General features: G+C 32.8%; 1 protein-coding gene across 4 annotated transcripts in view; it reads left to right on the top strand.

The window, feature by feature from the left end:
• The window catches only part of LOC126778105 (uncharacterized), a 20,906-nt gene extending 7,328 nt beyond the window's left edge, over positions 1-13,578 (top strand). The window contains exons 1-15 of one of the 4 annotated variants that reach the window (XM_050501486.1): positions 214-370; positions 1,981-2,081; positions 2,154-2,306; positions 3,253-3,341; positions 3,599-3,680; positions 5,206-5,287; positions 6,007-6,208; positions 7,993-8,119; positions 8,846-9,008; positions 9,542-9,638; positions 10,132-10,195; positions 10,546-10,586; positions 10,662-10,785; positions 11,339-12,307; positions 13,244-13,578. In XM_050501486.1, coding sequence (XP_050357443.1) covers positions 2,064-2,081; positions 2,154-2,306; positions 3,253-3,341; positions 3,599-3,680; positions 5,206-5,287; positions 6,007-6,208; positions 7,993-8,119; positions 8,846-9,008; positions 9,542-9,638; positions 10,132-10,195; positions 10,546-10,586; positions 10,662-10,785; positions 11,339-12,307; positions 13,244-13,378 — 2,346 coding nt within the window. In that variant the 5' untranslated portion in view covers positions 214-370; positions 1,981-2,063 and the 3' untranslated portion in view covers positions 13,379-13,578. Of the gene's footprint in view, positions 1-213; positions 405-1,980; positions 2,082-2,153; positions 2,307-3,252; positions 3,342-3,598; positions 3,681-5,205; positions 5,288-6,006; positions 6,209-7,992; positions 8,120-8,845; positions 9,009-9,541; positions 9,639-10,131; positions 10,196-10,545; positions 10,587-10,661; positions 10,786-11,338; positions 12,308-13,243 lie in introns of those variants that run through there. The other 3 variants (XM_050501489.1, XM_050501485.1, XM_050501487.1) reach the window with 3 other exon arrangements.

Genomic DNA, 13,578 nt, shown 5'->3' with positions numbered 1-13,578 from the left:
GTTAACAAACAAATGAACTCACTTTTACATTTATAATATTATTAAGGATTAAATGACTGTGATTCATAAATACAAAATTAATCGGAGACGTGGAAGGAGTTTAATCATGTTTACGACTGTACTTACAAAGCAACGTTTTTTTGTAAACAGATTTGACGTTGAACGAATTTTATCGCTTAAACAGTTCTCTAAAGGCTTTATATGGGTTAGTGATTGAGCATATTTCAAAGTTTTCAATTGGGATTATTAAAATACTTTTTATTGAATTGATTAAAGAAATATATAGGTATTTATAAATAAACCGTTTTAGTGGATTACTTTTCTATATTTCATTTGTATAAAAAGGCGGGTAGTTTTTTTGTATTTAAAGGTAATTGTTGCAATCATACTAATATTATAAAAAGGTAAGATCAACACAAAAACTAGTTATTAAATAAATAGGAACGCGTAAAAAAGTGCGGAATTAAATAATAATATCCTGGGACATTATTTACACAAGGCCATCTGATATACTATGGAAACCAGACAACTGATATACTACTTTTCTTTTGTAAATACATACTTATATGACCTAGACTCAAGACAAACAGACATGCTTATACAATCAAATGTCTGTCCTGGGTAGGAATCGTACCCACGACCTGCGGTACGAAATGCAAGTATCTACCAAGCCGCCAACCGGCTCGTCGGTAAAGTAAATATTCCTTTGCCCGTGCTAATTCGGAAAGTACTTTAGCCGAGCATGTTTGGCTTTTTGCGGTGGTATCCAGTTACATGTACGTTTCTGGTGTGGCCGTCTTTGTAACAATAAAATACTTAATAAACCATGTATCTTTTAAAAGCGCGGCTTGCTTTAAATGCAAAATGGCGGATAATTGCCTTATTTAATGCGCAGTCTGGTTTCGATGTTACGTATCGTATTATGACCTGGCAATCCTAGACATGTAGGCTAGTTTATTTAAATAGAAATAAACAATAGGATTTACTTATAATTTTTGAATTTAAAACACAGCCGTTGTTTTTTTTGTATATTAATAATACATTATATTGGACGAATGTTTTCCTTATTAGAGCAGTTCTTTGATTCATATGATATGGAAATAAAAAAATGTACAAAAGTATTCCCATTTTTGTTTTAATAATTTCAGTAACGAGACATTTATAAAAGCCTTTGAAGTAAGTTACACCAGAACTCTCATAAACGTCCATAAAAACGAAAAAAAAAAAATATAAAGATATTTATTTACCGAAATACATAGTTTCACGAAGAAAATAGCAGAAGTAAAATTCACTCATGTTAACTATTAAAGCTTACGTCACAAACACGTTTTAATTTGTATCTTATAATTTAGCAGAAGCACACACACTTATTTATAATACCAACCATACCACGTTGCTTGCGAACTTTTTTCAGTTTGGACAATATTCCATAGTTAAAGAAAACATACATATAGAGTCAAAGTAACGCACTAATGAAACCTTCGGAGATGAATTAACATCATTAGTTTTTTTTTTAAATATGGTTACGTAAAATCCTATATATCCTATATATACTGGTGGTAGGGCTTTGTGCAAGCTCGTCTCGGTAGGTACCACCCACTCATCAGATATTCTACCGAAAAACAGCAGTACTTGTTATTGGTGTGTTCCGGTTTGAAGGCTGAGTGAGCCAGTGTAATTATAGGTAAAAGGGACATAAAATCTTAGTACCCAAGGTGGGTGGCGCATTGGCTATATAAGCGATGGTTGACATTTCTTACAATACCAATGTCTAAGGGCGTTGGGTGACCACTTACCATCAGGTGGCCCATATGCTTGTCCGCCTTCCTATTCTATAAAAAAAAATCCAGTATCCTAGCAAGAGTTTTCACATCTATTTACATTATTAGTGATTTTTTAAATATTATATCCTATTTCACCTAGACACATTTTTTATGTACTATATAAGTTTCTTACAGAGTTTCTAAATTGTTTTTTTAGATTTTATAATCAAGAAATTCGCATAAATGTTGCTATATTTTATAAAAATTACAAACGAACGAGCGAACGAAAATGATCGGTGAATGATGACGTTCAAATGGGTAAGCCTTATTATTTCAATATAAAAAACACGATTATAAAACTACCTTATTAAAGTTAAAAATCGTTTTCAGATAAACATATTTATATTCACACACATCATAACTTCAAAATGTTCTCAAGTCATCGATGAGCATAATCAAAAGGGCCTACATATATCTGACTACTGTCCTAAAATAGGGTCCTGTGAAGAAGGATCTCATGTCATGTGCATTTATTATAATCCTGTAAGTTCTTTTTAATATTTTTAATAAGTAATAAGTACAGTAACAGCCTGTTAATGTCCCACTGCTGGGCTAAGGCCTCCTCTCCCTTTTGAGGAGAACGTTTGGAGCTTATTCCACCATGCTGCTCGAATGGTTGGGTTGGTAGAATACACATGTGGCAGAATTTCAACGAAATTAGACACAAGCAGGTTTCCTCACTATGTTTTCCTTCACCGTCAAGCACGAGATGAATTATAAACACAAATTAAGCACATGAAAATTCAGTAGTGCTTGCCAGGGTTTGAACCCACGATCATCGGTTAAGATTCACGCGTTCACCACTAGGCAATAAGTGCTAAGTCATTATTATATACTAATTTCAAAAGAATGTTCAATTAATTAAAAAAGGGCTGTCTGAAACCCGTCTGGGAATGTACCACCCACACACCAGATATATTCATCTATAATAATAATAGCTTTTTTAAAGAAATAATTAAAGTTAAAATGTTTTTATAATTCATTTTGTACTGTAATTAAGATTTAAAGCAACTCAAAGCTGATATTTTATAAATAATAACTATATAATGTATAATGAATCGCCAGTGGGATAAGAACATCTAATAATTATGATTTGAGATTCAATTGTGGTAGATATACACATTAAAATATGAATGGAGAAAATCTTAAGACAAATGCATTATTTATGTGTTTTTTTTATTGTATTCGGTATGCAGATTGACTGTTGGCCTCCTGATGTTAAGTGGTCTTCATCGCCTATTGACATTGGCATTGAAGAAATATTAACTGTTCCTTACATCGCCAATGCGCCAATAAACTTAGGAACTAAGATATTATGTACCTTGTGCCTACCACCAAGGTTTAGTAGGAGTATATAAAATGTATGCTATCAGATTTAATGATGTTATTGATATGAAAACAATATGCCATGTGTATTTTTTTTCCTTAGATCAAAAAAATGGGATCCACTTGTAGTAATGCTGCTAATATCTCTATAACTCCAGAATTCGCCCAAATGATACTGGATATCGTTAACAGGTAAGTTTTGCTTATCTTTTAACTTATTTTATTTATTAACACTCTTTTTTTTGGTCGCACTTTGTAAGTGAGCCAGTGTCGATAGCGCATTGGCAATGTGAGAAATGATTAATAATTCTTACATTTCCTACGTTTATGGGCGGTGGTGATCACTTACCGTCATGGGTCATGTGTTAGCCTACCTGCTTGCTTAAAAAAGATAAATGGAAATATCTTCAGACGTTGTATTGGTTTCATTCCATGTGTATTGTTTACAGAATACGAAGTAAAGTAACCGCAGGTTCTGCAAAAGGAAGAGATGGCACCAATTTACCGAAAGGCTACGGGATATATAGATTGGTAAGTAATTCTTCATCAAAATAAAAATAATAAAAAACTTTTAAATCGTCCTTTAAAAAGTATTCTGAATGTCGTTGACTATTTGGAATAAAATATATAACACGGATTATTCAGTTATAAATCACAAATATTGTGGATTGAACGCAGGACTTCGGTGATTGCAACTTTATAAACTGGCCATTAGACCAACGAGGCAACCGTTAAAGTATATTCAACTGACAAGCACTCTTAAAAGACCGGTCGAATAAAATGGACTTATCCGATGATAAAAAGTTAATTGCAAATGAATTTACCACTCTTAATTGAAACCGTAACTCTCAATTCTAAATTACATTTATACAATCAGAATTAGAGCAAAAATCAAGTAGTCATGTATAAAAAAAGTCTTGATGTAATACCATTTTTTTTTCAATAAAAGCACAGTGCCTCTTATTTTTTTGCGTTTCACCATGCGATACAAATTTGCTGATTCCGTTTTGTTATATCCGTTCTCCGCTGCATGGTTGCGAGCGAATTTCACTAACAAACCTATTGCGTCATTGACAAAAAGCTTAGTAAAAACTGGATAAATCCGGTTTCTATGTATTTGACGAGATTCACCTTTAAAATGCCATTTATGGTACATAATAATGGAAAGATATTAAGTGACCTTATCATAGCAATCGATCACAAAGGATTATTAGAATAGAAATTGATTACAAAAAGTTAGATTAACAATATTTAAGAGACTTGTTAAGAATGCCTCAACACAGCATTTCAAACTCGGTATCGTTAAAAACATAAATTATTCAGTTACCTTGGAGTCGGGTCTATGAGGAAATTCCGAAGCAATCGAATGTAAACATTAAATGAGGAATTTCGCTTAATAAATTTTTAGTTATGAGATGAATTGTGTATTTTCCAGATTTTGGGCATATTTATGTTTTGTATTATATTGTAGGAGTTGCATTAAGAGGTTTGCTGATAAATAAATAAAGATTCCTTATTGACATTTTATTTTAGAGTTTCATGTAAATTGTTTACATGATATAAAACTGTGGATGCTTTGGATTACTACAAAAGCACATTTTCCATCGGGCGAAACCATACACTCACTGGATTTTTAATTAATACATTTAATTGTTAGACGAGATTTTATAACTTGCAAGTATTATGTAACTCCAATAAATGTGTTATCCAGCCATTATATATATAGTTCTTACTAATAATGACATCCTTAATTTGGAAGGATTAAATTGTTTCAGCCATACATGATCAATGACCTTTCAAATATAGCCAACATTTGAAAGATCATTGATCGTTTGTTATTGGTAAGAGTTATCATTGTTTCTATGGATGCAGTTATTATTTTGAAATATTTTAATGTATTAGCTAACATAACATGGAAAATATTATAACGTAATGTGTCGACTAAGGTATTCTGTTTGTTGAACAAATGTCCCTTTCAATATTTCGAAGACACAATGTCGGAGGGACATAAATCACTTGGCATGGTAAATAACGTTTGAAAATTGTATGTTTTTAGAATTGGGACGAAGAGTTGGCGACTTTTGCTCAAGTTTGGGCAAATCAATGTATTTTGAAGAGTGATTTATGCCGAGACACAAGTAAGAAAGTCAAATTGTATTAACGATAAAAGCATCAGTAACGTTTTTAGTTTCGATATTAACTGTAGTTCTAAAGACTAATAAAAATAAGTAAGATTTCTGTTACGTTTTCTCAAATTTAATGGTGATATAAGTAAATCAATAATAGAATAGTCAACCTTCGTAATTATTTTTAAAATTTTGTCGATTAAGTCAAGTCTCAACAATAATTTAACCAAAATCGATATCAGCTGTCAGTTTCGAGCACTTTGCAATGGACATCTTGGAATTTCGAACTTAAATTGGGCATATAATCATTTACTTAGATGGTCGATCCATTAGGATATATTGTCTTGAAACTGATATTCAATATAAAAATTGTATATTCAAATGACATTATGAAAAATGCGACGCCTTAGCCCTCTGTAAAACAGTTTAAAATTATACAAACTGGATGTCGACTACATTTATTTATACAGAGCCGACTAATGCGATTTACAAAAATGTTTATTTGTTTATCTACACAGATAAATCTTAAAATCTTAACATAGTCAAATTTATTTTCATATTTATTATCAGAGGCTAACTACCACCAAATATGGCATAAAAAATATTTAGGTATTATTGAATAATGAACGTAGAGATTCATAACCATAACCTAGGATAACGAAGTTGTGGACTCAGAAGTTTCTATGACGTGTTGATTTTAATTAGTGGCAACTTTTCTTTTGTTTCATTAGAAAAATTTCCAAACGTCGGCCAAACACTAGGCATGAGTCGATTCACGGTTGACGATTGGCAACCCCTACATTCGCCGAATTATTTGAATTCATCAACTCTCACGCAGGATAAAGTTAAATACGCTATAACGGCAGTTATGAAGGCCTGGTATGACATGAGGGCAGATATTACGGCAGAAGATATAAAACTAACCGTTGATCGGTAAATATCCCAATATTCTTACTTTCTCACTTTTCACACCTTCCAAGACATGCTTAATACCTTACCCTTAGAGCTTATTAGTTTATGTTACAGATACGTCTATGAATGAACGCCACTCAATTTGTTAGTGTTTAGAATTATTCATAAAATACCACAAAACACTGGCATAATTTAGAAATTATGTCGGACTACAAAAAAATTCATGTCACTCTATAATGGTCTATTGTTATATATAATGGGCTAAATATTCCAATTCCAATTGGGCCCAGGTAGCTTAACGTGGTACGAGAAATGCAATAAGCTACCGATATCAAAATGAAAATGGTGTTCACAGATAACCGAGAACATGGATGTGGATATTGACAGTGCAATATTGTTATACATTGCAGATAAACCGAATATCGAACTTTGTTCGTATATATATTATGTGTATATATCCGAGTATGAATACTCGGACTCTTGAAAAGCGCTGAACAGATTAATACAGTTTCAACAATAGCCTAGCCTATTTGCTATTTCATGTTTGTCGAATTTCTAACTGTAATGTACTGGATTAATGATACCTTAAATAACATGAGTAGCGATTGAATATCAGATAAGTAGGGATGTTATGTGGAAGGAATGCCTGTTGAATGTCGAGGCGCTTGTGAAACAATGGTAACCGGTCCGATCGCATAATGAATAAATAAATGTATTACACTCAACAATCACGTGACACATCACATAACTGTCATTTTCACACAGTTTGTTTCTTGGAACGTAGTTTCTTATCGCAAGGTATATTGCATACATTTAGCGATTCTTTTTCATTATGTAGGCAGACTGGCAAATAGGCGACGGTGGCGCCTATACGTATTGGTATTGTAAACAATATTAACTGCTCCTTAAACTATGCCAATGCGCCGCCGACTTTGGAAGTTATGATGTTATGTCTCTTATGCTGTACTTACACAGTAATACTTACGTGGCGGTAGAATATATGATGAGTGGATGGTATCTACCCAGCATGCTAAAACACATGACAAAGCCTTACCACCTTCACTAGGTCAAAATAGGTGTAATACTTATACCGCCATGACATTTTAGTTATTGTATGTGCGTTTAGTCTTGTCCGTTTCAGCTGTATATGTTTCTTGTAGTCATTAATAATAAAAAGCTTATGTTTATTTTTTAATGACCATTTCTTAATTGTTTTTTATTTCAATTAAGCCCTAACGAATTCGTCAGTAGATATGTACCTTGTAACTATATCTAGGCCCGCTGCTTACTTTTATATAACTTCAAATTGATGAAATTGAAAATGAAGACTGGTTTCCATCAATGTCCTTATTGAATACTATTTTATAGCTTATAATAAAATAAGATCTTAGATGAAATATCTAAAACGATTTATCTCAATATGTTGAAACAAGCTACTGTAAAAGATTTATTATGATATTATATGCTATCAGATATTCGTAAGGACCGTTAGTTTAAAATAAATCTAGCTGGATAGTAAACTTATAGAGCTTATAATGATGAATGTTTTCGTCTAGATCTAAACTATATAAATGGGACAGTATCTCTGTCTGTATGTCACGCTTTCACGACTAAACCACTGAACTGAATTTGATGAAATTTGGTGAGAGGCATGTTTGAACCCTAAGGAAGGATATAGACTACCTTTTTATACCTAACATCTCCCCCCCCCCGCGGAGCCACGAGAAAAAACTAGTTTATAATAAAACGATTCTTAAAGTTTCACGATGTCATATTGTATGTATAATGTAAATGTTATATTTCAGATCATCAAAGACGCTTGGAAATCAGTTCATTTATTTGATATATGGAAATGTAACTCATATAGGCTGTGGTATATCTGCGTATAGAGAATACGCCTATCACGATAATAATGCAGCTTTGAATTATAACGTAATTGTTATTTCTATATACAGTACAGTACAGTAACAGGCCAACTAAGGCCTCCTCTCCCTTTTCAGGAGATGGTATGGAGCTTATTCCACCACGCTGCTCCAATACGGCTTGGTGGAATACACATGTGGCAGAATTTCAGTGAAATTGGACATTCGCAGGTTTCTTTACGATGTTTTCCTTCAACGTATAGCACGAGATGGATTATAATTACAAATTAAGCACATGAAAATTCAGTGGTGCTTTCCCGGGTTTGAACCCACGATCATCGGTTAAGATTCACGCGGTCTTACCACTGGGCCATCTCGGTTCTTTCTATTTCTATATAATATCATGTATCTTTTATCCTTAAGTTTTCATGTAAGTTATTATAATGAGTTGGATTTTAAAAGAATTTAATTCTTTGTCTCTATTTGTACGTGTTCGTATTTGCATATGTGTGTGTGTGTGTGATCAATTCGCATATTTTATAAAAAGAATATCATCTTTAGATTATTTGTACATGGAATTATGCCAATTTATAAATAATGTTAAGCAAAAATGTACCTTCCTAACATTAATATAAAGTGCATAATTAGCAATTCTAACAGTTTCTAAAAATGATCTTCAAAATCAAATATGTTTGAATCAATAGGTACCATATTATTAAATTAATTTAAAAGTTGACTGAACTAAGAGTATTGACATGTATTGTATTCGTTTTGACGTGCTTTGACAAACTTTCAGTCGATTCAAATAGTTTGCAACTATTCAGCGCGTCTTCATTCTGGATATCCAGTTTATACCACTGACCCACCGACGAAACCGGGCTATACCGTGAAATGTGGATGTCCTTTAGGCTATGATGAAGATGACGATTGCCTTTGCTACGAAAGTAAAAGAAAATTGCGTAAGTATATAATGCCATATACAAGAAAAGCCTCTCGATGTCGCTTATTTTTGTTAATTCTTAATTTGAAAGTTATACTTCGCTTTTTGAACAGCCAAGAAAAGTATATCGACGTCCAACTGCTTGTACGTAACTAAACTTTTTGAAAAAAAAATATAACGTTTCAGATGTGTTTTGAATATTATAAATGTTGTAGATTTTTTTTATTACAGAATATAAGTCTTACTACAAATAAGGTGGGCGCCAATTCTACTAACATATTGTTAACTTTTCGCAATCGAATCGACACGTAATCGTTGCTATTTATCGGAAACGTATCGTATCCGTTATAAATTAGTTGAATTTTCTCATATTGTAATAATTATTAGATCAAGAGATTTTGTTTTTTTTTTGGTCGGTGTCGAAGTCATATTTTTCTTTACTTTTCTTTAATTGTGGCTTTCAAGGGTTTTCTATATAGTATTTCTTTAATGTCACGTCCTGTGTCTTGTCTGTCAAACCACTGCAATAAGTCTCATTTTCTTCATGAACAGCCTATACATGCAAAGATAGCAGTCGATGCAAGCCATCCGTCGTGGTATTACCAATATTTACAGTGGACGATGCCCCAAAAGCGCTCCACGATCTTGGGTATGTTATTTGCATACTAAGTATTTAAGATTATGATAAATTATACTAAGCAAAAGTTGATTGATATTTGAATGAAAAAATAAATCTTATTCTAAGATTCAAGTAAAACTGTCTGCCTTGCACTATATAACTGTTGATTAGTGTTTATAATGAATTCTTCCTCTGCGGTGAAAAAAAAACATCGCGAGGAAACCTGCTCGATAAAACAATGCCACATGTGTCTACCAATCCGCATTGGAGCAGCGCTGTGGATATTATGAACAATTATGTCAATAAAAATTTGAAACTTTTTTTATTCGTTTGAGGTAGTACTGGGTGACCTAGATTTCGGGTAAACCCCGAAAAAGACAATTCTAAATATAACGGTTGTCAGTATTCGTGTTCCAACAGTGTAGGTTTGGTGATATATTCGCGGCATTATATCAACAACCCTCTACTTTTATGTCAACTGTTCTCTACGTAGTATATTTTTTGCGTTTTATTTTTATCGTAGAAATAACAACGCTACACTCGTGATGAATACGAGAGAGGTGTTCGATCGTTACGATTTGAACAGTGTGAGTAGCTCATTATGTTTACCATATTATAAAATTGTATCTGTGCCGTGTTTGTACTTTAAATATTTTTGGAGTATCTTATTCTAATAGTCATTATTATCGACCCAGAGGCCAAATAATATATTTATTGATAAAAACAATACGTCTGTCTGTCTCATCGTTTAACTGATGTATTTTGGTGAAATTTGAAATGTTCATAACTGGTCTAGGTCCATGTAAAATAATTTATACTTCAAGAATATACAAAATTGGTTCAAATAATACAAATTTAAAGTGGATATCGCACGGCACAGCACATAAATCTTAGTGTTAGAGTCGGGATAAATACTTAACCATTTTTTTATTTACAGCAAAGGACAAATGGAATTTCGTTTAATAAACAAAGACAAAGGTAGAATTTTTAATTAAAACCGATCACATCCTTTATTTTTTTGATAAATAAATATATTTAAATATATTATTACAGTGGTTTTCCTATACAAAGATTTGCGGGAGATGTAAGAAGTCGATATTTCGGTAGAAATATGGGATCGTCAATGAATCATCGAGCTGATATTTCACATCAATTGCCAAGGGTTGGGTCAAATCGAGTAAGTTCTATTATAAAATAAATAACATTCTTTTATTATTGTACAATTTATAGTAATGGATAAATGTCCCAACGCCGTCAAAATATGCACCTAGTAAGGAAAAGGCTTGCAGCTTACAGTGCTGCTCAAATATAATTGGAGATCGATCTTGATGGATAGTAGAGTTACATGCAACACCATCGGTAGATTTTATCAATATGATAATCCTCCTCTTGACCGATATCGGTCAGTGCGGCTATACAAGTGTATGTCCAAACAGAAGCGCACTCTCTATTCCTTTACTCTAATAATCCGATGGGACGCAAATCCGACATAATTGGAAATAGTTCAGGCACATGATCACCAGGTTTATGTGCTTTTCTACATGGGTGTGCACCTTCTTCCAACTTTTTACTTTATATAAGCAACTATTCATCTTATGGTTGTAGTCATTGAATTATTGAAAGTTATTAGATTTCTTCTCTTTCGACCTTATTTGACAGGCCAGATTGATTTTTTGAGCATTTAATTTCGCTTATATTTACACAAAATAATATAATCATTTACATTTTAGAGGTCGAAACAGAGTGTATTTTTAAAAGCGCCAATTTTCGACTTAAATGTACGAAAAAGTAATCCGATGACACATCAGAAGCTTGTAAATAAGAAAGATGTAGCGCCGAGAAAAGACTTTACCGAAGTACAGCAATTAGTATCTGAGTATTTAGACAAGAAAAGATATCGCAATACATTTGACGCTGATAAAGAATCTGATGGCTACATTTCTCATGAGCCATTAACTTTTCATTCTTATAATAATCCTAATACATTTAAAAACCAAAATGTTTTTCGAAATAGTTATAATGATGAGCAAAAATATAACAACAATAATTTTAATTTAAACAAAAATTTAAATTTATATGACGATGTAAAAGTCGTAAATGTAGATGGTGACCGTAAAATAATGGCGCTGTTAGATTCATTAGAACAGAAAATCAAAGAAATAGAATTGGACACAAATGAAAAAGAAGTATTCGATGAAAAAATTCGTAAAATATACGAAGCACTAGTTGGAAAATCGGACTTTAAAGAGAAATATAAGTTAAATGTACTTTGGAACAATAATTCCAAAGCCAACGAAGTTAACAATTATAATATAAAAGTAGATAGTAAAGGTATGTTAAGAAATTATAATTTCGATTCAATGAGACCTGAAGATTATAGTTATCGAGATGTAAATGATAATCATCCCAGTTACGACGGTGATTTAAATAAAAACTTCAGCAGGTACAATTGGAATAAAGATGATACAAAACATCTAATGCTTAATTTAAACCTTGATGATATAGAAAACAGAGGAATGCGTAACGCTTATAACTTCCGAAAGAAAATTCAAAGAAATTTAGAAAATGGTGATTATTATTTAAAAAATATAAATGATGAAGATTTAATGGAATCTAACAGACGAAGATACTACGACAACAAACTCGCGACATTGCGTAGAAAAATTGATTTGATGAAAAGGAACGTATATCAACATAAGGTAAGTAGCGATGGTGAAAATGTTTTTTATTTAATTATTTATTTAAAAAGGACGTACAAGATAACATCAAAGCTAAAATAAATTAGTTTCATAACTTCTAATGCAGTTGTTTTAGGCAGTTACATATACATACATACTGACATTTTTAGTCGTTGGCCCTCTACACATTGGATTATAAAGGTGGCTTCTTATGATGTTTGATATTACGGACGGACGCACGCAAACCACCCCGCATAGACTTAACGGACTTTACGGGTAGAGTATCCTCTGTGGAAGTGCAGCCAAGTCCGTTGTGGTGCGCTAGATCCGCCGCGTATGGTCGCTTTAAAGGTGCGGTGCGAGGGCCGCAACTACAGCGATACTTTCTCTCTAACATTGTTATAAGGAATGACAAAATGGCTTCTAATCTCAAGACCTATAACGACCCACTCGTAACGTTGAAAGTGCGGCTTGGTGCGGTGCGTAGCTGTCCTTGGTCGTCAGCCATGCGCGAATAATCCGCGGGATCACGAATCGTAGGGAACCAAAGCCACTCTAAAGGTTTTACTGATGGTAGGACTTTGTGCACTCATCAGTTATTCTGCCGCTGAGCAGCAATACTTGGTAATTTTGCGTTCCGGTTTATAGGGTGAGTGAGCCATTGTAATTACAGGCACAAGGGACAAAACATCTCAGTTCCCAAGCTTTCAAATGTCTATGGACGTTGGTGACCACTTCCCATAAGGAGGCCTATTAGCTCGTCCGCCTGCCTAAAAAATACCTTGTGTGAAAAAACAGAGTGCACTTTTTCACATATAATATCTAAAATGTCTTTTTCAGTTGGCTCTCTTAAGAAAATCTTTATCCGAAATTGGTCAGGAGATATTGTTATAACTTAAGTACTTTTTATTTTTACACTATATAACAATTCTTTCTTCATTTTTTTGTTTATTTTAGGTTCACCAAGATCGTAAACTGAGGCCAGTCCGTCCAACGAAACCTGCTGAAGAACAGAAAACATACATCAAATCTAAAGAATCAATGAATACTTTCTACATGCCCGATAGGGCGAGGTTCTTACACGGATTTTAAATTAAACTGAAATTTAATAAACATATGTAAATTCTAATTTTGTAAAGCGACATTATCGCTTAACAGCGATTTCTCCCAGTAAAATTAAAACTAGAAATTTTGAATCAAAGAAATGGACATGTAGTGCAGTGAAAATTGTGATTTTTTTTAAAAAATATATACAAAATCGTATTTACATATAACGAATTATAAACGAAAAT

This window comes from Nymphalis io, chromosome 25 (assembly GCF_905147045.1).
Source record: "Nymphalis io chromosome 25, ilAglIoxx1.1, whole genome shotgun sequence".
Classification (NCBI taxonomy): domain Eukaryota; kingdom Metazoa; phylum Arthropoda; class Insecta; order Lepidoptera; family Nymphalidae; genus Nymphalis; species Nymphalis io.
Note: the sequence above shows the minus strand (reverse complement) of the source record. Positions and strands in the feature narration are given on the sequence as shown.